Source organism: Zeus faber (genome assembly GCF_960531495.2).
Source record: "Zeus faber genome assembly, chromosome: 3".
Classification (NCBI taxonomy): Eukaryota; Metazoa; Chordata; class Actinopteri; order Zeiformes; family Zeidae; genus Zeus; species Zeus faber.
In genome coordinates this window covers 36,761,562-36,786,509 of record NC_137190.1, presented here as the reverse complement: position 1 = coordinate 36,786,509, position 24,948 = coordinate 36,761,562, and the positions used below count along the sequence as shown (strand labels likewise).

The window sequence follows — 24,948 nt, the reverse complement described above, 5'->3', positions numbered from 1 at the left end:
GGCCTTTAGCTAGTCTTTTCTTTTTACAACTGTTAAAATGCTTGCCATAACATTCAATAAATTCAGAATGTTTTTTTAGCTTTTTTTCTTACATGTTAAAAGTACTGTTGCACAAAAGTATTTATGTATATAACTGGTGGCAGCAACACAGGGTCAAACTTGGGTGTACAGTTTTCCGAGTTCCCCGTAAAACACACCATCACTTCGTATCGACAAAATTACAGGTCGAGGTCCCATGGAACGTAGCATCAGTTTGTGCTGTCACTCGTCTTTACATCAGCATTACTACTAAAATGAGTTACACTATTGAGAAATTAAATTGAATGCAGCATCGCCTGTTGTAATGATGTGGTCACAAGTTTTCTAAGTCCCGGTGATACGCAGAACAAGCCAATACACTTGTTGCATGTTATTACTTTATCTTATAGATTAGAACGTGCCTGTCTACTACCCATAGTCCAGAGTCCTGTCTCACGGTGTCTCTGTGGAAGGAAATCAATCCATGAACACTGCACGTCCCTCAGACATTTCATCAACTTTTTTGTTTCAACATGTCTTTGACTGTTTTCGGCTCCTACAGTTTGTGTGGACTTACATCTGGACCATTCAACATGCATTTACGTCATTGCATGTTGCTCTTCTGGCGTTCAGTTTAAATATCCCTGAAGAACAATGTTTTAAGAATTACGATCGGTCCTGGATGATGCATTGCCGACACAAAATAAAAGCTTTGTTCCTCCAATGGTTCTTAGAACCTCCTGCGGTGTACAAACATCTTCAGGTTTTGTAAAATGCAGCACAAGTTAGTTTCCATCACGAGTTCCCTTTAAAAACAGCCCTGGCTCAAGCTGTCTGTCTAGATGTCGTACTAGCAAGTGGCTGGAGAAGAATGAGTTCCGAAAGACGAAGCTTGGTCTTATGTAACTGATGCCACCAAGCAGCCCGCTCCTGATACTAATGATATTACGACTATACCATCTGCCCCAAATGTAGATAGATATTGATGAAACTTGAACTACAAGATTTCTGAAACGCCCCGGTTCTAACGAGACCTCAACCATGTCTATGCGTGCTGCCGTTGTCCCGTTTCAGACACTTTTTTTTCCCACTTTTTCACCGAAAAACGCAGAGAATGAATGAATGAATGAATAAATAATAAAGAAATGCCAAGCTATAACAAGAGTGACCAATAATGACGTAAAAATCTCTGATTTTATGGTATGGACAATTTCTGGCATTTTATCAATTTGTTTTTTTACATCCAGTCACACCTTAAGATTTATTTCACCACCGACAACACTAATGAAAGATATTTATATAAAATATATATCAATATAATGAATTTTGATCAACCATTTTTTTCTATGTCTTCAACGCCTAACACCAAAATATACATAACAGGTTATTTTCTAATGGCTTATTTTCCAGGCTTATTTTCTGATAAGTTAGAGAATGCATGTTGAATTATTGTGTCCTGTGCTCTGAGAAAGTTAATGCAATTTGTTTTCCTTTTCTCTTGTTGGAATCTGAATATTGTGTGTCCACACTGAAATAATAGGTATAGACTTATTTGAATTAATTATATTAAATTAGAATTTTACTGTAACAGTAGTGTTGCAGCCTGTGGACTATGCAAATTGTGGTTACAGGTTAGGCTGGGCTGATAAATGATCTGTTTTATCCTACTTTTTGCAGAACGTAAACCTATGTCGGAATGTTTAATGTAGATATATACAGTATATCTATCTATATATACTGTATATCAGGGTGTGGTGTGGGGATGGTGTGGTTTGAGCAGCCATACCTGACCTAGATCTAGGTAATTGGGGACCCAGGATCAGAGTGGCTGCATCCCTGTTGTTGGTTGGTCTAACGAGCAACAGGTAAAACCCCACATCCCCACACACATTCAGGAGACCTTTCTCTTGTCATGACCTGTGTAAATCTGCTCCGGGGCCTGTTTGAGCAATCCCCCTCTCCACAATAGACTTGTGTGTTTTCTACCCCTTCATCTGTCTCTGTGCCGGAGGTCCCTGAAAACGGGCGCCCATGACCCTGTCACTGGTTGTCCTTCCTTGGACCACTTTTGACTAACCACTGCATACCGGGAACACCCCACAAGACCTGCTGTTTGTTAAGCTTGCCCATTTTTCCTGCTTCCAACACATCAACTTCAAGAACTGACTGTTCACTTGCTGCCTAATATATCCCACCCCTTGATAGTTGACACTGGAAGGAGATGAGCAATTTTATCCACTTCACCTGTCAGTGGTATTAATGTTGTGGCTGGTGTATATACTGCATAGCTGTCAACCCTCCCGTTTTCCCCGGGATTCTACCGTATTTTACCCTTCTTTCCCGCTGTCCTCCTGGTTGTTTACGTTACCGTAAATACCCCGTATTTTTAAGCTTTCACAAAATAAATAAAGAAAGAAAAGGTTGGCAGCGCCGCCCATCTCCGCGATTTGCTCTCCGCGGACCGCTGCCAGATCTGTTGCGCTTTCCCGCTCACCGCTTCCCAAAACCAAGCCATTTAGAACAGTGTGGCGTTCTTTTGTAGATGTATTCGATGGAGTGCAACCAAAGAGAACAGCGAACCCAACGACGCGTAACAGGGACACGTTGTCAGGCCCCCGAACGGTGTGTCACTGGGACAGGAAAAGTACCTTATTTTCAAACTCTCATGTTGACAGGTCTGATATACTCTATTGTCATGTTTGAATCCCATCGCCCAGCCCCCACCTGCAGTTTCTCTGCGACGTCACGCCACCAGGTGAGGGGGAAGGACGATATCGCCTGAGCAGGTCCAGTCTTACCGCTACCGGGACTTATCTACGCGGAAGTAAAGCTGAGCGTGTATCTCTACCTACGGTTTACAAGGAACCACGCGCTGGAGTAACTAATGCGAGATGTCAACTCCGAAACTCAACTGTACCAAGTACTTCAGGTCTTCTGAGGTAAGAAGGAAAAACAACAACACGGTTTTTAAAACGGGGACACCCAAATCCGAAGGAGACATAAAATATAGCGCAATATCTTGAATCTCGGATAAACGAATGAATCGAAATCTTCGATTCTGGAGGGTTGGCCAGGAGGTTTATATCTTCACGTGCTATTTACTGTAGATGGGTACTAATGCCTGTATATCCTGATTTACAACCGAAACTTTGATAGATAGCCCCAGTCCCCATTTATTTATTGCTTTAGAAATGTATAAATATACATGTGTTTTTCTTTTTACTAAAGTAACATGGAAGTCTCAAACCCAACATACTTAAGAAAATAATATTAGAAATGTACTTAACATTTTTACGATTTAACTTTTTCAACATTTAATCCATAGGACCGAGTCACTTAACATTTACATTTACATTTAGTCATTTAGCAGACGCTTTTATCCAAAGCGACTTACAAGGGAGAATAACATTCAAACTGCATTTCGGGAAGCTCCCAATAAAGTGAGACAGTCTTTATACATTAAAACGGGGTTTAAAAAAGTACTTTGCGACAGAGATTAGTGTAACAACAACATTCGTTTAACAATAAATACTGCAAGGTGGTGCTAAGTGATTGTAGGTTAGGACAGGAGGTACTCACTGAAGAGCTGGGTCTTCAGGTGCTTCTTAAAGACAGAGAGGGAGGTCCCCGCTCTGGTCATTTTTGGCAGCTCGTTCCACCAACGTGGAACTACAAATGAGAATAGCCTGGATTGCCGTGGCTGTATGGCCAGCAGAGCCAGGCGACGCTCATTTGACGAGCGCAGCATCCGGGGGGCAACATGTGCTCTTACAAGAGCATTTAAGTAGGCGGGAGCATTCCCAACAATCACTCTGTAGGCCAGCATAAGAGGCTTGAACTTGATGCGGGCGGCTACAGGTAACCAAGCGGCTACAGGTAACCAGTGGAGCTCGATGAGCAGTGGAGTGACATGTGCCCTCTTTGGCTGGTTGAGCACCAGTCACGCCGCCGCATTCTGTATCATCTGAAGTGGCTTCACCGCACAGGCCGGCAAGCCTGTTAAGAGGGCGTTGCAGTTAAAAGTTACTAGTACTTGTATTAGTCACTAAATGCTATTCCAACAATAGTACTAGATTCTACAGGTAAAACCTTTTGTTTTTTGTTACTAGTAACAGCAAGAAAAGGCACGAGTCACGAATAAGTACTAGTACTCAATAGACTAGTAAAATTGGAATGGATACTAGTTACAATCAGAATAGATACTAGTCGGTGGCAAATGTTTGATTTCTGAAACACGGAGCCCCATAACAATGGACAATTTCTTCATGGAATCCTATATATAAGATTCCATGACCAAATTTTGAGTTGTTCATTTCAAGTTTATTTTAAGTCGTTTGGGACAAAAGCAACTGCTAAATGACAATGAAACGATCACACGCTCTCGGGTCATGGAACCATCTCAATAACCTTTGACCCACTGACTCTAGCGGTGCATTATATTGTGACATCGATTTTCACCGGCAAAACAAATTATTTATCTCAAGTCGAGCTGCCGGGACACTCCCGGTTTACCTTGTGTGGGGAAAAATACATTTGGATTCCTATAGGAATGTCTTATGTTGTGCATTTGCTGTAATGTTCTATAGACTCTTTCTATAGGAATCCTATGGGATCAACTGTAGGGACTTTATAATGCATACTTAAAGCGAGCCGACTTAAAGCCTATGCTACCTAACACAGGTACAAGAGAAGGAAGGAGATTCAAGAGTGGCAGTTTTTTTTTTTTTTGTATAGACAAGTTGAGGCCTGCCTCACTGGTTGTGTTTTTGCATGTGCATGTTTGATTAGCTGGTGGTGATGGTAACAATTTTGTAATGCTATCTGTGTTTAAGGAAAACATTGAACTTTGGGACAGCGGCAGGGATGGCTATAATCTCAGAGAGACTCTGCTTCCAGGGCCGGTGAGCATCTTTCTCTGCCCCTGGATATAGATGGTAGTATCGCTCTAGTAATAGATTGTTTGTTAAATGTAAAGACATCTATCCGTCTATAGATAGAACATACATCAAAGTGCATGTCTGTTCTATCAGATAGATGTTTGTTCTGTCTTTCTAGCTATAGATAGAACGTACATCTTTCGCAATGATCGGTGAGGTTAATCTGCCCGCTACAAGAAAACAAAACTGAGAATATTCAAGATTATTTATTCTGCAGAATAAAGAGAAAGATTCAGTACTGCTCCAAAGCAGCGCTGGGATCAATCTGATATCACAGAGAAAGACAGGAGGCTTTATACAGGAAAACAGGGTGTGGTTTGGGTCAGAGGTCTCCAACAAGTCTGCCCCCCCCCCCAACTGTCCTCCTGGGTGACCCCACCTAGACAATGGAAATAACAGGTACTTGCAAACTTGACCTGGCAGAAGCGGGTTGCATGACAATGCACTTCTAGGTTCCCCTGTTGAGTGTCCCTCATCTCTATAGAAGGTAAACAGGGCCAAGTGTGATCTGATTCTTTCATATTAGAATTGACATTGTAGGAGCAAAACATTTATCTTTACATGAACTCTGGGGGGTTCCTGGGGTGACAGAGACAAATGTTTTAAAATCCCCTTTTGGAGGTAAAGGCCTTTGTCCTCATTCAAAATAGTTGATCGTAATCATTTTTCGCTCACATTGTCTAGCTATAGATAGAACATACATCAATTATGTTCTAATGATCTATTTATTCCCCAAGAGAATCAAGGTACTCAGATAGGCACTTTAGATAAATCAACCTTCATTCTACACAACAACGCAAACATTTTCTATTAATTCCTGTGGAAATGACGAGAACCCCCCAGAACAAAAGGATATACAGTGCTGTATTCTGATAATAATTTTATCCTTACATTTGTTTAGTTTAACAAGATAGGCAATGTGTACGTCCTGTTTTTAAATTAGCTCTTCCTCCATGATATTCAAAACCAGTTCATGCAATATCTTTCCATTGTTTATTGAAGAAAAGGCTCGTTGTTTTTCTCACCGTTTGTGCACTGATATTCAATTGCAGCTTTTTGCTTGAGTCACCTATGGCCACATAGCCAAACAGCTTCAAGCACATGGCAAAAGTTAAATACACAGTCTCATCTGCCGAGCTGCCTGAAAAGGGTAAGATTCAGATAGCGTAGCAGGCTTTACATCAGTGATTTTACGCCACTGGGTTAACGTCATTACAAGTGCCCGTGCATGCTATCCTCCAGCATGCTTTAGTATGTCAGTAAAAAAGACTTCTTAGACATACATCATCATAGTGCGTGTCACTTCCTTTTCATAGTTGCAGGTTGATGACAACGTGGCATAGCAACTTTAATGCTGGTCTTGCCCATACAATGCATTGTAGAATACATTTGCCAGCATAGTGTGCACTGTGCCATGTTTAAATACAAGGATATTTCACCAGATGTGGTATATTATCCTGGAATTTTTTGCTACTATTTTAGCTAACTATGTTTTCGGATAGACAAAACACTAGTTTGGCAAACTAAATGGTCTAAATACTATATGATCTTACCAAAGTCTTTGTCCAGCATTTGTCGCTAATGTAACGACAATGAAATTACTTAGAATTTGCATTCTTAGCACAGCATTACGTTGATAAAATAATGTGTCGTTTGCATGTTGCACACCCAAAGTCCTTCTCAATGCCTAAGCGCCTCCATCACACTGCCATGACCTGAAATGACAATTAAACTGCTCCATTTGGAGAAAGTCAGTGTTGTCCAGCTTGTTTTTTATGACGTCCAGCTTGTTTTTGGGATAGCCTACTCAGAGGACATATGACTACGTGCTGGTGGCCCACAAGGTGGAAGAGGGGGAGGAGGAGCCCTCCCAGAAGTCACTGAAGCAGAAGGCCTTCATTCAAAAGCTAGAGGAAAAGAACATCAAAGTCACCGTAAGACTTTATTATTAAATGATAGGTTCAAGCAGGATCAAATGTAGGGTGAAAATGTTCCCGTCATATCCATCTGTTACCCGGAACAACCCTCAGAGAGCTCTTTATTATTGAGAAATGTAATTGTATCCTGTATGTCCTAACTGCATCTCTTGCATGCTAGAAAATCATCCACAACGAAAAGGTTTTCTTCGGCCTGTGCGCCCCCATGGAGGTGTTTGAAGAGTACAAATACCTGCTGAAGGTCTCAGACTCCTGCAACTGGAGCGGAGATGTGAGGGGCGCAGTGCTGCAGGCTACAAGGTATGAACACATGTACCGTTTTACGCCTGTCCCGGGGGGAGTGTGCGTGTTCAAAGCTCTCCATTGCATTCAAGTTCCAGCAGCATGATTTTGGGATCTTGACTGATAAGTTCATCAGGTCAATTTCTCTTTGTGTTTTGCACCGTCTTTCTTTCAGTACCGTCCTTCTGAATGTTCTTAGTTATTATTTTTCTTCGCTAGGATTCGAATTGTCCACTTCATTTTGAATCACACCTTCCTCAGTAATGGAGGTGGGTGGAGCAATTTTCTTTTTTTCCACTATTTATTAACATGCTTTGTATTAAGCCACTCAAGTACAACAATATGTAGTGTTTCAAAGTATAGGCCATTTTTCAGTCCAGGCTGTATTACGACCTTAGTTCCCATCATTTATAGCTGTTCAAAGCACAACTTCATTGAACACTTTACTTTTGAGAAACTTGCCCCTCAGCTGCAGCTTTGTGCTTGAATGCAGTCCAATGGGGATAACAATTGAGCTTTAAAAAAAAAAAAACATATTACATTTCGGGAAGCTCCCAATAAAGTGAGACAGTCTTTATACATTAAAAAAGGGTTTAAAAAAGTACTTTTATCAGGCCATTCAAGTAGGCTTGGGCAATTGTGCAAAATTCCAATCCGCGATCGTTGGGAAGCTGCGATCAGCAATTGACGATTTTATGGGGGGGGGGCTAATGTAATGTGGAAAAAGCGGAGTCTCTATCAAAGAAGTGCAGGATTTATAATTTACAAGTATTTACACAAAATCATTCAGTTTTTACTAAATTAAGTCCCATAGCAACACAAAGCAATGGGGAGACATGCGTCAGGTTTTTTTTTTTTTTTTAGAACGGGACGGAACGGGACAGTCCTTCAGTTTTGTTTAAAGATCTTTGTTTCATACATGTAGGAAACAAATGAAAATAAATAGACAATAGACAAAATAAAAAGACAGGCACGGATGTCAGGAACCAGCGTGGTTTTTCCTGGCAGATAAAAATAGTTATAAAATAGTCTCGTCAATGTCGATCACCCAAGCCTACTTTCAAGGTTTTGGTGACTCCTTTTGTAACTCCTCAAATAAGCTGTTTTGACTGCATCTGCACTAATGTATTTTCCCCATTTTTCTTTTGTTATAAATGATGGGAACCAACATTTTAATGAGGTCTGGGTTTAAAAATTGTGAACCTATCGTTTACCACACATTCGCAGACCTATTTGATGTATTTTCCTTTCAGAGGACCTCAAAGAACTTCTGAAGAATGATGTGTTTGAGACAATGTTCTGTCTTCATCAGGTGAGAACAGAGCAGTTGTGTATGGGGCGGGCATGGTATTTCTCTTTTTTAGGGGCTGTCTAGGATCTTGGGGAGCTCCTGTAGTGAGCATGTTAAACATTTATGACTATAATACATGTCTGAGACCAGTGGTGTCCCTTGAAAATGTTCAATGGGGCAGCCACAGCCTCAATTAACATCCTCTAAAACAAATTGCACAATTATAAAGAATGCAAGGCTTGATTAAAAAAATCCTATTGTTTTAAATTAAATGTTATATTCCCAATCTCTTTCCTGCTCCAATGTCTTCTAACGGCGTGCAGAGTATTTGAATGGTTGTTAGAATTTTAATTTAGCTTTTTTCACTGGAAAGATCTAGGCTACCTCTAAATACCTGTCAATTGTTAACCAAGTTTGCGTTTAGCGAGGTAGATTTCGGGAGAGATGCAGGTGATGCGTCCCCCCTCAATATTTAGAACATCTGCATTTGCCCACCCCCCCATATAAAAACAATTTGTCTTTTCGTTTACATAAATAAAGACCTTTCCACCATAAATTGATGCCGAAAATGCACAAACTGATGCATAAAAATTCCCCAGAAGGTAGGAAATTAAATGTTTTAATGCTCAAAATCCCGGGGGAGGGCACCTAGACCGCCCGTTTAATGTTTCCCCCTTATGTTCAAATGAAAGCATATAAAAACAAACAAAAACAAACGAATAAATATTTCTTTCCATGCTGGCATTTCACTGACGTACCCTCTTGAGCTTTGTGACATGGTGCATTATCCTGCTGGAAGTAGTCATCAGAAGATGGGTACACTGTGGTCATAAAGGGATGGACATGGTCAGCAACAATACTCAGGTATGATGTGGCGTTTAAACCATGCTCAATTGGTACTAAGGGGCCCAAAGTGTGACGAGAAAATATCCCCCACACCATTACACCACCACCACCACCAGCCTGAACCGTTGATACAAGGCAGGATGGATCCATGCTTTCATGTTGTTTACGCCAAATTCTGACCCTACCATCTGAATGACGCAGCTGAAATCGAGACTCATCAGACCAGGCATCGTTTTTCCAATCTTCTATTGTCCATTATTGGTGAGCCTGTGCAAATTGTAGCCTCAGTTTCCTGTTCTTAGCTGACAGGAGTGGCACCCGATGTTGTCTTCTGCTTCTGTAGCCCATCTGCTTCAAGGTTCCAGGTGTTGTGGTTTAAGAGATGGTATTCTGCATACCTTGGTTGTAACCAGTGGTTATTTGAGTTACTGTTGCTTTTCTATCGTCTCAAACCAGTCTGCCCATTCTCCTCTGACCTCTGACATCAACAAGTCATTTTCGTCCACACAACTTCCGCTCACTGGATATTCTCTTTTTCGGACCATTCTCTGTAAACCCTAGAGATGGTTGTGCGTGAAAATCCCAGTAGGTCAGCAGTTTCTGAAATACTCAGACCAGCCCATCTGGCACCAACAACCACGCCACGTTTAAAGTCACTTAAATCCCCTTTCTTCCCCATTCTGATGCTCGGTTTGAACTTCAGCAAGTCATCCTCACCATGTCTACATGCCTAAATGCAATGAGTTGCTGCCATGTGATTGGCTGATTAGCTATTTGTGTTAACAAGCAATTGAACAGGTGCACCTAATAAAGGTGTGTGTGTGTGTGTGTGTGTGTGTGTGTGTGTGTGTGTGTGTGTGTGTGTGTGTGTGTGTGTGTGTGTGTGTGTGTGTGTGTGTGTGTGTGTGTGTGTGTGTGTGTGTGTGTGTGTGTGTGTGTGTGTGTGTACACACACTATACTGGGTATCTATATCTTATTTATTGTAATTATTGCCTCGTAATTGTATGTTTTGTAGGTTAATAAATTATAATTATTGCAAATCCCTGTTGGTTTTATTTATTTTTGAATAGGCCTACATTTTCCTGTAAATTTGGCTATCGGGCAAGTAAAGCATCTCTATTTAAAATATGTAAAAATCTTAATGTATAGCCATGTTTTGTTTTTTTCTGAATTCATTCTGGGGGGGCACAGAAGTTCAAATGAATGACCCCCCCTCAGCACCGAGCCTGAGTGTGAGAATGGTAAGAGAGATGCTTCCTCTAAAAGTGCCCTTGTAATGCCTTGGGTCATAGTTATTCTAGTTTCATCAAAGCTCACATTCAATAGCTTCTAGTTCTAGAAGAAGAATAGTCTTTAATTATAATGCACCACACTACAACACATGCACACACACACACGCTTTGGATGGTGGCCGGTGAAATGAGGCCTCTGCATTTAACCCATCCTGGCTTGTCCTTCCTCCGGGGGGAGGAAGGACAAGCCAACAGCACAACAGGCGGGAATCGAACCCAGGACCTTCTTGCTGTGAGGCACTGCTGCCTCACACTGCTGTTTTGTGTTTCTCGCATGGTTCCTAGAGAAAGTCCCAGAAGATCCTGAAGAAGAACTGGGCCAGTTGGTCAGGCCTGTTTGTCGGACAGCCGGTTAGCGACGTTAGGTCAGTCCCACATCTATCTCTCTTTCTCTCTATGACAGGTGTTTTCGCAGCCCAGGAACTTTTTCATAGTTCTCAGAACTAATTGGAGGAACAGTCCCTTTTTTTTAATGTCCGCAACGCAGGAACTAGGAATGTTCGTAGTTCTTAGCACTCTGTTTTGAGGAACTTTTTTAACTCCTACTCCAGGGCAGGGACTGACTAGCACAACAGGAACCATCATTGACGTAAGTGCACAGTGATTGGTCCAGACGTAAGTCGATGGACACTCGCCGGTCCGTTGGACTGAGTCAGTCCCTTGGAGTTGCATCACCCTGGGTGTGGACCAGCCCACATATACTCAGTGGTAATAAAAGATAAACAATAAAAATTAAAAACAATACGCGACCACTGCGCACAATACTGTGACAGTTGAAGCTTTAGATAATAGGCAGTATATTGACACTTCAGCAAGGGGAGACTTCACAAACACTCCTTCAAGACTTAAAGGACAGGCTTGCTGTTTTTCAACCCAGGCCTTAATAGGATGTTTTCTTGCTGAGCGCTTTACTATTGAGAAGCTTACCACTCTGCTGTAGCTTATCATTGTGTTTAGATGTAGTCCAATGGGGCAAATGTTTAATAAAAGAAAGCTTGTTAAATCTCCTTTGCGGTAATTGAAAACTCACATTATTGTCAGATGGTTGTAAACTTAATTTTATCATTTCTGTCAGGGTTTAATTTACTCTTTTGGACTTTCACAAATCACCTTTTTTGGCTAAATTGGCGCTGAAACTAGAAACAGGAATTTATTTAGCTTCATTTCTTTTCCTCCCAAGAATCATGTGACTACAGAGTTTAAAGGCTTAGACGTTTCCTACATTGAGGTCAGGACATTGAGGAGCTGTAGCTGAACGTTAAAGTTTCTCGAGACTTGAGAGAGGTTGTTATGAATTTTAATAAATGAGGAAACCACCATTTGAATAAGGCCTGGATTGAAAAAATAGCGAAGTTATCCTTTAACTTTGCAATAACTAGCCAAAATAGTGTATGTATTGTAGAGGCATTTGCCAACCATATATGGGTAAATAATTGCATACCCCTGCGTATGTCAGTTGTTTTTTTTTATGAGCATGAATCATATCTATCTGTATATTTATTTGGCAATAGGAGTTACTTCGGGGAGAAAGTTGCCCTTTACTATCTGTGGTTGGGCTGGTATACCAAGCTATTGGTACCTGCCGCTGCGCTGGGGCTCGTGGTGTTTCTGTACGGACTGGCCTTCTTCAACACCAATCCGCTAATGTAAGTCATTGCAATTAAAACTATTTATCTCGACTGCCCTTTCATTAAGCTGTGAAAAGAAAAGCTCAAATAAATTTCAGTCAGTTAAAAAAACAAAAATAGAAAATGGTTGTGAATTGAGCAAAATGATCAGCCAATGTAGAGGAAAAGATTAACTTTATGATTTCTCAAAACAGATAGAAATTGTCTCAATCATTAATCTTACCCATAGAATGATTTATAGGCACGGTAGTCAAAGACATATACACATAATCCTCGACCAATCAAATGATCTAAAAATAAAATTTAGGTAATACACAAGGCTTTTTGTTGTTGTCTTGGAACACTGCTCATGTCTCAAATCAGCCAAAGCTAGATCATCCTGTCCAACATATTTCTAGCTGTGTGGGTTCCTTGACATATTTATTGTGCAGACTATCTCTGTTTCAAAGCTTTGGAATCCCAGAATATGGAGTAACACAATCAGGATTTTTTCTTCCCAGTAAGGAGGTGTGTGAGGCCGATACCATCATGTGTCCTAGATGCGACAAGAGGTGCACAGTTTGGCAACTGTCTGACACCTGTACGTACGCTAAGGTACAGGACAACTCAAAAGTGGTTAGTCTGTGTCATTTCTGGAGTTCCATTGAACAGGATGTTATGATTGTTGCGAGAATAAAGGTTCAAAAATCTCTAAAATTGACATTACATATGATTAAAATGTGTTTTACATCCACATTTTCCATGCATTAAAAAAAAAAAAAGTACAAGTGACAATATTTCAGTTACTTCCAACAACTGGCTAGCTAGTTTGGATTGCCAGTGATCTGAACAGTCTCAACAACGCACCATGAAAAATACTCGTTTTATCCATAATTGGTAGCCTTTGTGGGTAAGGTAGTCCAATTTGCTTGATATTATAAAGTGACGGCCATCGCATTTACTCTACTTACTTTTTTCCATGAAAACTCACGAAATTTGGTACACATATTCAACATCAACATTTAACTTAAACACACTGTGTTAACGTGACTTTTGGGCCCTTAAGAAACTCGAAAACTCAAAACTTTGCACACTCGTCAGTCCCGGTGTGTCATTTGATATTAGATGGGTCCCATGCATGGGCGTGTCAAAATGGCTGCCTTCACCCCCTAAAAAGAAAAAAAATTAAACCTATTAACTTTTTCCATGAAAACTCATGAAAGTCGGTACACATATTCAGCATCACTAGACTTAAAAAAATATATATTTCCGCCATTACTGAAACCCAAAGGGAAGTCGGCCATATTGGATTAAAGATGCAATTTTAGTCACTTTTTGGTCATTTTTATGCTTTATACTTTCGCAAACTCCTCCTAGGCCATTTATCGGCTTGACACACAAGACACTTTCATGATTAAAAGTAATTAAAACATTTGGTTTTCGTCACACGGTGTGGGCGTGGCACAGCCTAGAATTTCATGTTGGAAATAAGGCACTGTTTACGTGACTTTTCCATCGCTTTTTGGTCATTTTCATGCTCCGTACTTTCGCAGAATCCGAATTATCAGGTCCCGCCGGCACTTACACTTTGAGGACCCGGTCATCGCTGCTTGCAGCTTAAATTATTATTATTGCTATTATATATATATATATATATATAATAGCAATAATAATCATAATAATCATATATATATATATATATATATATATATATATATATATATATATATCATTATTATTTTTTTAAGACTGTATTCTATTTTAATACAATTTAATGATTTCATTTAATATTTTTGATTCTAAAATCGTGTTTTGCCTTATCGGGTATTGAGTTTAGATTTTAGGAGGTGCGAGAAATTAAGTCATTTTCAAGTTAGGCTGTAATGTACTAAAATGTGGAAAAAGGGAACAGTCTGAATACTTGCAATACTACAAATCGAGGTAACGAATATATACAGTCAAATGTTCTACGAAATTTCTATATCACTTTTCACGACACAAGACCATTTCCCCTGGTTTCGCAGGTCAGCCATCTCTTTGACAACGAGGGCACCGTGGCCTTTGCCATGTTCATGGCGATCTGGGGTGAGTCCGCAGTACCACTGCTCTGCCTCTGCATCTGCCTATCCCCTTCCAGTTATCATCCCTCTCTTCCACTCCTCAGCTACACTCTTCCTGGAGCTGTGGAAGAGACATAGAGCCATATACGTCTCCAAGTGGAAGGTCTTTGACTGGTGCGAGGAAGAGGTACTGTGTCTTGTCTTATGAACAATTCTACCAATCGCCACAAAAGTATTGATTTCGCTGTTTTTCAACCCAGGCAGGTCATTCAACTGTTCATAGCAGGTCATTAAACTATTTTTTAACGCTGAAGTACTAGAGCAACTATGGGAACCAACATTGAGCGGAATCAAGGTTATGGTTCATGTAAACATATCATCCTTTAACTGTCAAGAATATCGGTAGTGGGGTTTGGCCTGTACTCTGTAAATTTCCACGGAAGAATGTGTTCAAGTTGGTTGGTCTTGTGTCATTGTGTCATGCTCGACAGGAGGAGCTGATCCTGGAGATTGTCACCGACACGGACTGTAAGCCCAAGCAGTTCAGACACTCCTACATCCGTAGCACTTTAGTTCTGATCTTGGTTACACTCATGGTAAGCTTTCAGAAAAAAACACACCAATATCAACACAAAATAGACAATAAAACCCATCCAATCTCATTGATCAACTACCTTTTTTAGTTTTTAAGCATTGTGCTTGTTTCTTGTAATGATTTTTATAGTCACGAATCAACTGTGATTTAGATAATGTGATTTAAATAAGCAAGAAAAGTTAACATAACCCACGAGGATAGATTTGTTTGTAATTTTCATGGATATCCATTTATCAATTTGGTAAACCATATCATTTCTGTCACACTCGTTCTGGTGATGTTTGTAGAAAAGAAAAGCTTCTGCTGTATTGATTGATACGTGTATTCCACAGAGCCGTTTAATAACTATGCATACATGTTTTCAAACTGTAAACATTTTTACAGTATATATTATAATATCCTATTGCTTTGTTTATCAACTTTTTTGTGTTTCTGTGTGTGTACGGATGTATCTCACTAGCTTGTCCTGATCATCGGCCTGGCCCACGCCTTGGTGGTGTTCAGAGTGGTCGCTGCCCCACTGCTGTCTGAGGGTAGCTGGGTATTCATCAGTGACCACGCCAACACGGTGGCCGTCATGCTGGGTGCTGTCCTGCACTACGTCACCATCCAGATCATGACACGGGTGAAGCCACCATTACACTGAATCCGACAACGTTATCCGGCTGTCGGAACCCCCATGCCCCGGGGTTAGCGTCTTCCCCATATACAGTATAGCAGCAATAGCGAGTAGCTTGGTCAGCTACACATTTCTGAGAGCTAAAAATACCCCTTATAACTGACCCTTGGTCAGACACAAAATTGTTTGTACTGCAGAGGGTCAGAGTTTTTCACGTGCGCTTTTAGATTCTCCATAAGAAATTAATGACTTGGATTTTTTTCCCCAATGAATGGAATTCTTTTATACTATATAGCCACAAATCAGCTAGCATTTAGAATTTGTCCTTTAACTGTCTTTGATCTCTCCACAGTTGAACAGATGGGTGGCCTTAAAGCTGTGTGAAATAGGTAAGCCTGAGGGTTAAAGACCGGACTCCCAGTACAGATCCGGACCGAAACACGAATCAATCTGGACCCTGGTCAGAGCAGACTTTGGTTAAACGTAGGGGAAAGTTTCCTTTTTGTATCTTAAAGCGCGCAAAGCCATGCGGCACCATCAGCCTATGCAAGTTTTCCACAGGTGTTGATGCTGCGAAATTGATCCACTTTACAGGAGTGTGCTCACAGATTATAGTCAAAGCAACCGAGGATGGAAACTCACACATTTCATCATCGGTTTGTGAGAAGAATTGCTGTATTAGATCATGCTATCTTCATTGTTTGTCTCATCAATGATGATCTCACACCTGCCAACCTGCACACATGCATATACACTCACCGGCCACTTTATTAGGTACACCTTGCTAGTACCGGGTTGGACCCCCTTTTGCCTTCAGGACTGCCTTCATTTGTCGTGGCATAGATTGAACAAGGTGTTGGAAACATTCCTCAGAGATTTTGGTCCATATTGACATGACAGCATCACACAGATTGCTGCAGATTTGCCGGCTGCACATCCATGATGCAAATCTCCCGTTCCACCACATTCCAAAGGTGCTCTACTGGATTGAGATCTGGTGAGTGTAGGGGCCATTGGAGTACAGTGAGGTCATTGTTGTGTTCAAGAAACCAGTTTGAGATGATTTGAGCTTTATGACATGGTGCATTACCCTGCTGGAAGTACCGTAAATTCCAGACTATTAAGCGCACCTGAATATAAGCCGCACCCACTGAATTTTTTAAAAATATTTGTTTTGAACATAAATAAGCCGCACATGTCTATAAGCTGCAGGTGCCTACCGGTACAAATGGAAAAAAATGAACTTTACACAGGCTTTAAGGAAACATGGCTTGTAACAAAAATAAAGAAATAGCGGTAAACAGTAGCCTACCAAGAAAGTCATTGGTCACTATCTTCCTCCTCTGCGCACTGAAACCACTGAAGTCATCTCCTTCGGTGTCGGAGTTGAATAGCCTCAGAATTGCTTCATCCGATGTTGGAAGGTTTTCATTGTCGCTCTCATCAATTTCATCCGGAGGCAAAGGTATTACAAGGTATTACATTTCACTGCATATATGTATGGAAGTATGTATATGTATGTGACAAATAAAAATCTTGAATCTTGAATCAAATTCCCCGCTGAGCTCATGCTGCCCTCTTCAACACGCAGCAGTCCAGCCTTTTGAAACGCGTTGATGATAGTGGATTTTTTGACAATGCTCCACGGTCATTGCTCCATGGTCCACCTGTAAAATCCTCAAACTTGATTGCGGTGGCGATTCTTTTGGTTTTCACTCGGATCTGCAAAGTTGAAACACCTCGGCCGTCTGCTCTCTGTGTGTTGACCCAGTCTTCGAGCTCATTTTCTATTTCAGGCCATCTGCTTTTCTTCCCTCCGAAAACTTTTTTTGTCTTTTTGCACCGAGTCAGTTCCTCACGCCGCTGTTTCCAACATCGTATCATCGACTCATTGAGGCCAAGCTCCTGTGCAGCAGCTCTATTTCCTTTTCCCTCAGCCAGATCGATCGCCTTCAACTTGAGAGCTGCATCATATGCATTTCTTTGTGTCTTTGCCATAATGAGGGTGACGAAATGGCTACTGTAATCAGAATGATGGGAAGTTTGAGCGCGCTCGATTTAATCTAAACAGTTACATTGTTTCACCTTAACCCGTTAAGGTGAAACAACTGAGCACCGTCACATAATGTGTTTTTTGCTCAGTTTTTTGGCGGCATGAAGCTTGTGAAAGCGGGAAAAATCCATAAGTTAGCCGCGTCATTGGATAAGCTGCGAGGTTCAAAGCATGGATAAAAAGTAGCGGCTTATAGCCCCGAAATTAGGGTAGCCATCATAAGATGGGTACACTGGGGTCATAAAGGGATGGACATGATCAGCAACAATACTCAGGTATGCTGTGATGCGTTTCAACCATGCTCAGTTGGTACTAAGGGGCCCAAAGTGTGGCAAGAAAATATCCCCCACACCATTACACCACCACCACCACCACCACCACCCTGAACCGTTGATACAAGGCAGGATGGAGCTATGCTTTCATGTTGTTTACGCCAAATTCTGACCCTACCATCTGAATGTTGCAGCTGAAATCGAGACTCATCAGACCAGGCATCGTTTTTCCAATCTTCTATTGTCCATTTTTGGTGAGCCTGTGCAAATTCTAGCCTCGCTTTCCTGTTCTTAGCTGAAGGAGTGGCACCCGGTTTGGCCTTCTGCTGCTGTAGCCCATCTGCTTCAAGGTTCCACGTTTTGTGCGTTCAGAGATGGTATTCTACATACCTTGGTTGTAACCAGTGGTTATTTGAGTTACTGTTGCCTTTCTATCGTCTCGAACCAATCTGCCCATTCTCCTCTGACATCAACAAGGCATTTTCGTCCACACAACTTCCGCTCACTGGGTATTTTCACTTTTTCAGACCATTCTCTGTAAACCCTAGAGATGGTTGTGCGTGAAAATCCCAGTAAGTCAGCAGTTTCTGAAATACTCAGACCAGCCCATCTGGCACCAACAACCATGCCACATTCAAAGTCACTTACGGATCACGTCTCCTCGCCTTAAACATGTAACTTACGCTGAAATCTTCTGTTCGCTGCTGATGTTTGGAGAGTCCGATCCACTCGGACATTAAGGACTGTCACTCTGCTCTACAAATTCCTGTACTTATAAACCATAGACTGAAATTACGCAACTTCCCTGTAACATACAGGAATCTAAACAATTTTCTACTGGTTCGGACTCAAACTCTTAGTACCCCGCAAAGCCATGCACCCAGAACAATAAAAATGTCTCTATTAAACGTAAGGTCACTATCTAACAAGTCATTTTTAGTTAATGAGCTTATAAGTACTCATAACCTGGATTTCGCTCTATTAACTGAGACCTGGCTGGATAGAAATGAAGTCGCACTCATTGAGGCAGCGCCTCCTAATTTCAAGTTCATCCACACCACTAGAGCTGACCAGAGAAGCGGTGGATTAGCTGCTGTCTTCTTTATCTATACCTGCAAGGAAATCCTCCTCGGAGAATTCACGTCTTTTGAACACCTTGCTATATCTATAAACTAAAATAAAATTATCTCAGTCGATTTTAATATTCATGTTGACAATCAAACAGACCCAGATGCTCAACACTTCATTAGGCTATTGAAGTCATTTGACCTCACTCAGCACGTTTCTGGACCTACCCACAATAAGCTCTGGACTTAGTCATATCAAAAGGACTAAATATCTGTACCCTATGTCATGGATGTTGCTATTTCATAACACTGTTGCATTTTCTTTGACGTGTCTGCTCTTCCTGTACAAAAGAGGGGTACCCGAACAATTATAAAACATATTAACAGTAATACCATTGAAACCTTTTAAGAGAATTGTAAATAAGTTACCGCTGTTCAAGGCATCATCAACTGAGGATCCTGTGAACAACTTCAACTCCAAAATACAAAATATCATTGATAAGATTGCACCTGTTAAAACTAAAAACATAGAAAAACAAACAGCCCCCTGGAGAAATTGAGCTGTTGTTAGGCAGCTTAAGAGAGAGTGTCGCCAGGCAGAATGATAAGAGAGACAAATCTTCAGGTTCATCATGAAATTTACAAGGATAGACTCAATTGATAAAATATAGAAATTAAACAGGCCAGATGGTCTTTTTTTTCTCTAAAATCATTAATGAAAACCTCAACAATAGTAAAGTGCTGTTCTTCACTGTTGATCGACTTATTAATCCACCATCTACAACCCCGTCAGAGATGCTCTCCACTGAAAAATGTGAGGAGTTTGCTACATTCCTTAGTAACAGAATTATAGCTATCCGACAGAATATTAGTGCCTCAACATCCAGAAATGAAACTGCCCTTCAGTTCCCCAGTAATATGACTGCTGTCATGTCTTATTTCGTCCCCTTAGACATAAAATGACTGGACGATATTGTTGATCAGCTCAGGTCCTCCACCTGCTGCCTGGACCCCCTCCCTACCACATTTTTTAAAACCGTTTTTAACTGCCTAGCTTATGAGGTATTAGAAATTTTAAATGTCTCTCTTCGATCAGGTATATTCCCTGCAGCATTTAAAACAGCTGTCATTAAACCGCTCCTGAAGAAGAGCAATCTCGATGCAACAGTTATTGCCTACTACAGGCCCATTTCTAACCTGCCGTTCCTCAGCAAAATACTTGAAAAAAAAACAGTTTACCTTCAGCTTACCAACTATCTAACCTCAAACAGCGTTTTAGACACTTATCAATCTGGCTTTCGACCTCACCATAGCACAGAAACAGCACTTATTAAAGTTCTGAACGATCTACACATAAACACTGATGCACAAAAACGATCTGTTCTTCTGCTGCTGGATCTCAGTGCTGCCTTTGACACTGTTGACCATCAGATTTTATAAGCGAGATTACAAAAATGGGTTGGCCTATCTGGCCCAGCTCTAAACTGGTTCAAAACCTACCTACAGGACAGGCAGTTATTTGTGTCCATTGGAGACTTTGTGTCAAACAAAGTGGATATTGTATGTGGAGTGCCCCAAGGTTAGATTCTGGGACCATTATTGTTTAACCTCTATATGCTTCCACTGGCACATACAGTGGGGCAAAAAAGTATTTAGTCAGCCACCAATTGTGCAAGTTCTCCCACTTAAAAAGATGAGAGAGGCCTGTTATTTTCATCATAGGTATACCTCAACTATGAGACAAAATGAGAAAAAAAAATCCAGAAAATCACATTGTCTGATTTTTAAAGAATTAATTTGCAAATTATGGTAGAAAATAAGTATTTGGTCAATAACAAAAGTTCATCTCAATACTTTGTTATATACCCATTGTTTGCAATGACAGAGGTCAAAGGTTTTCTGTAAGTCTTCACAAGGTTTTCACACACTGTTGCTGGTATGTTGCTGGTATTTTGGCCCATTCCTCCATGCAGATCTCCTCTAGAGTAGTGATGTTTTGGGGCTGTCGCTGGGCAACACGCACTTTCAACTCCCTCCAAAGATTTTCTATGAGTTGAGATCTGGAGACTGGCTAGGCCACTCCAGGACCTTGAAATGCTTCTTACGAAGCCACTCCTTCGTTGCCCGGGCAGTGTGTTTGGGATGATTGTCATGCTGAAAGACCAGCCACGTTTCATCTTCAATGCCCTTGCTGATGGAAGGAGGTTTTCACTCAAAATCTCACGATACATGGCCCCATTCATTCTTTCCTTTACACGGATCAGTTATCCTGGTCCATTTGCAGAAAAACAGCCCCAAAGCATGATGTTTCCACCCCCATGCTTCACAGTAGGTATGGTGTTCTTTGGATGCAACTCAGCTTTCTTTCTCCTCCAAACACGACAAGTTGAGTTTTTACCAAAAAGTTCTATTTTGGTTTCATCTGACCATATGACATTCTCCCAGTCCTCTTCTGGATCATCCAAATGCTCTCTAGCAAACTTCAGACGGGCCTGGACATGTACTGGCTTAAGCAGGGGGACACGTCTGGCACTGCAGGATTTGAGTCCCTGGCGGCGTAGTGTGTTACTGATGGTAGCCTTTGTTACTTTGGTCCCAGCTCTCTGCAGGTCATTCACTAGGTCCCCCCGTGTGGTTCTGGGATGTTTGCTCACTGTTCTTGTGATCATTTTGACCCCACGGGGTGAGATCTTGCGTGGAGCCCCAGATCGAGGGAGATTATCAGTGGTCTTGTATGTCTTCCATTTTCTAATAAATGCTCCCACAGTTGATTTCTTCACAACAAGCTGCTTACCTATTGCAGATTCAGTCTTCCCAGCCTGGTGCAGGTCTACAATTTTGTTTCTGGTGTCCTTTGACACCTCTTTGGTCTTGGCCATAGTGGAGTTTGGACTGTGACTGTTTGAGGTTGTGGACAGGTGTCTTTTATACTGATAACGAGTTCAAACAGGTGCCATTAATACAGGTAACGAGTGGAGGACAGAGGAGCCTCTTGAAGAAAAAGTTACAGGTCTGTGAAAGCCAGAAATCTTGCTTGTTTGTAGGTGACCAAATACTTATTTTACAGAGGAATTTACCAATTAATTCATTAAAAATCCTACAATGTGATTTCCTGGATTCTTTCCCCCCATTCTGTCTCTCATAGTCGAAGTGTACCTATGAAGAAAATTACAGGCCTCTCTCATCTTTTTAAGTGGGAGAACTTGCACAATTGGTGGCTGACTAAATACTTTTTTGCCCCACTGTAAATGAAGTGTGATTTGACTTGACTTGACTTAAATCCCCTTTCTTCCCCATTTTGATGCTCGGTTTGAACTTCAGCAAGTTATCCTCACCATGTCTACATGCCTAAATGCAATGAGTTGCTGCCATGTCATTGGCTGATAAGCTATTTGTGTTAACACGCAATTGAACAGGTGTACCTAATAAAGGTGTGTGTGTGTGTGTGTGTGTGTGTGTGTGTGTGTGTGTGTGTGTGTGTGTGTGTGTGTGTGTGTGTGTGTGTGTGTGTGTTCGGCCCTCACCATGTGAAGCCGTACGTGGCTGTACAGTGAGCTAAACACTCTTCCAATAAGTACCCGGAGACTTGATCTCACTTTGGTATCTTTAATGAAAGCGGTGTAAAACTGTGGAAATATGCAGATAAACGACCATTCTCTACGCAGGTGTAGATAACAATACGTTGTCATTGTATAAGTATGAACTCACAGATTGTGATTCTCAAAGGCAGTGGCCGAGGCTGCTGGAAGAGATGACCATTCTGGGACGTGATCAGATGGATTGTGTCTGCGTGATTATCTGTGTCTGCTCAGATGTCATACTATCGTCACAGTGCTCTGATGTCGCAACCCAGACTGGGGGAGGGGCTTCTGGGGGCGGAACTATATATATATATATATATATATATATATATATATATATATATATATATATATATATATATTGATTTCCAGAAAATTTAACTCAAAATGATCAGACAATGTAAAAGTTATGTAATAATCAATGTTTTATTATAAACATAAGTGAATGAAAATCTGAATCGACAGGTCAGACTCTGGGGTGAGGGGGATCTGAAATCTGATTTGCAAGAAAATTGCAATCGGTGCATCTCTAGTTGGTAAACATGTTCGGTAACTTTACAACGTGATACATTTAAAGGGGTATATTCTACTGATATGAATTTGTATACTGTATATAGTTAGCTGTAGAATCTTGCATACAATGTGATGCGCCTCATTACGAGACGACTACGGTGTGATAACTCATTATTCCGGAGTCATTTGGCTGCAGTAACTCAAACGCCACACAGACTTCTTGTTACACTATTGTGGTACTCAAAATATTTTCCCAGGGTTGACAAGTCTGTGATATATTGCTTTTATCGCCATGTATTGCGCTATTTAGGACACTGGAGACAACACACACACACACACACACACACACATGCATGCATGACAATTATAGTAATTGTTGTGCGTGTGTGTATGTGTTGTCTCCAGTGCCTCTATAAGGTTTTGTGCCCAGGTCAATGTATTGGTCACATGTGCCAAAATGCCATGTCTAAAGCCATCACATTGCATGTGACATCGTTACTTTAATATCATTATATTCAGCTTGAACCTTTAATAAACCTTTAACAAAAATAAAATAAATTCAGTACCCCTGCCCTACAGGACAATTCTCTACTCTAATTTATTTAAATGTTTAATGATTTAAATGTTTAATTTGATACTTTTATGTTTGTTTTTTCTCCTTCACTTTAAAAGCACACAGTATAAAAAAAGACAATTGGTGTTTAAAGATATAATAACTACAATTAATACAAATAAATAGTGATATAATTGTATTTTTATATTGTTCAGGACGTATCACGTTCCTGGTACCGTTATTGTCAAACAAGCTATTGGTGTGATTATTATATTGTCCCGATACTACCGAGCCATAACTACATGGTTTCCCTAGCTGTATAAATTTTATTGTAATTTTTTTTTTGATAAATCTATAAAACCAACCTCAGAAAAACAAGACCTCGGTGAAAAGATCGGCAATTTCCACATAATGATTTCAAATGTTCCAAACATTACACATCTCGCAAAAGCTGTTTTTCATAACTCCCGCTAGCGTCTCACTCCACTGAAGATACAAGGGCAAGATCAGATATTAAGTATAAAAAAAAAGTAGATTAAGTTCATATTGTTTATATAATGTGTTTGAAATAATGCATGTCAAACAACTCAGACTACAACTTTTTTTTTTTTTTCTGCTTCTAGAGAAGACTCGCTCCTTCACTGCCACAGAGAGAAGCTTCACCGTAAAGATGTTTACCTTCCAGTTCTTCACTCTTTTCTCGTCACTCTTCTACGTGGCCTTCTTCCTGGGAAGGTGCGTATGTGTAAGACCAGTGGTTCTCAAACTTTTTACACTGCGTACGACCTTAGAAAATATATGGCTTTCCAAGTACCACCATTATGATCGATGTTAAAATACCCCTCACCCACACACAGGTTTGAACATTTTTAGGCTTATAATGAATACAAATAATGTTGGCCAGCTTGTCGGTGAGTGACTACTTACCTCAGCCTAATGAGAAGGGCGCGCCTGCATCTGCAGACACAGTCCTGCGATGCCTGGGTCAATCGAAGTTAGCTTCAGTCTCAGGTCTGGCTCAGCATCCATCCTGCTTCTGTATTTCATCTTGATGATGGCAAGTGAAGAGAAGCCTTTCTCGCACAGATATGTGGTTACAAAAGGAAGGAGATAGCGCACAGCCTTGTCTGAAAGCGCAGGGAATTCACTGTGTTGCTGTATCCAAAAGTCGAACAACGACTCTCTTTAAAAAGTAGACTTCAATGTTTCGTCACACGACAATTCTAAAGTCTCCTACTCAGCAACAGTGAAGTCCTTCTGTTGTTTGCTTCGGTCATCACTGGGAAATATTCGCACAACTGTTGTCTGAGCGAGACAAGGTGCGCAATGATGTTATCCCTGACCCCACCATCAATGGTCAGGTTGTTGTCAGACAGAAAACTCGCCAAAGCAGGGAAAGCTGAAAAATCACCCGCTTTGACTTT

At 40.9% G+C, this 24,948-nt stretch overlaps 1 protein-coding gene across 1 annotated transcript in view; it reads left to right on the top strand.

Moving 5' to 3' along the window:
* Positions 1–4,881: 4,881 nt before the first annotated feature.
* Positions 4,882–24,948, top strand: part of ano9b (anoctamin 9b) — a gene marked incomplete at its 5' end in the record, with an annotated part of 37,310 nt that continues 17,243 nt past the window's right edge. The window contains 15 exons of the mRNA XM_079997358.1: positions 4,882–4,919; positions 6,039–6,105; positions 6,758–6,889; positions 7,053–7,192; positions 7,394–7,443; positions 8,428–8,486; positions 10,890–10,969; positions 12,116–12,250; positions 12,733–12,826; positions 14,236–14,296; positions 14,376–14,458; positions 14,763–14,867; positions 15,327–15,491; positions 15,838–15,874; positions 24,148–24,259. Of these exons, the coding sequence (XP_079853484.1) occupies positions 4,882–4,919; positions 6,039–6,105; positions 6,758–6,889; positions 7,053–7,192; positions 7,394–7,443; positions 8,428–8,486; positions 10,890–10,969; positions 12,116–12,250; positions 12,733–12,826; positions 14,236–14,296; positions 14,376–14,458; positions 14,763–14,867; positions 15,327–15,491; positions 15,838–15,874; positions 24,148–24,259 (1,358 nt within the window). The remainder of the gene's footprint in view (positions 4,920–6,038; positions 6,106–6,757; positions 6,890–7,052; positions 7,193–7,393; positions 7,444–8,427; positions 8,487–10,889; positions 10,970–12,115; positions 12,251–12,732; positions 12,827–14,235; positions 14,297–14,375; positions 14,459–14,762; positions 14,868–15,326; positions 15,492–15,837; positions 15,875–24,147; positions 24,260–24,948) is intronic.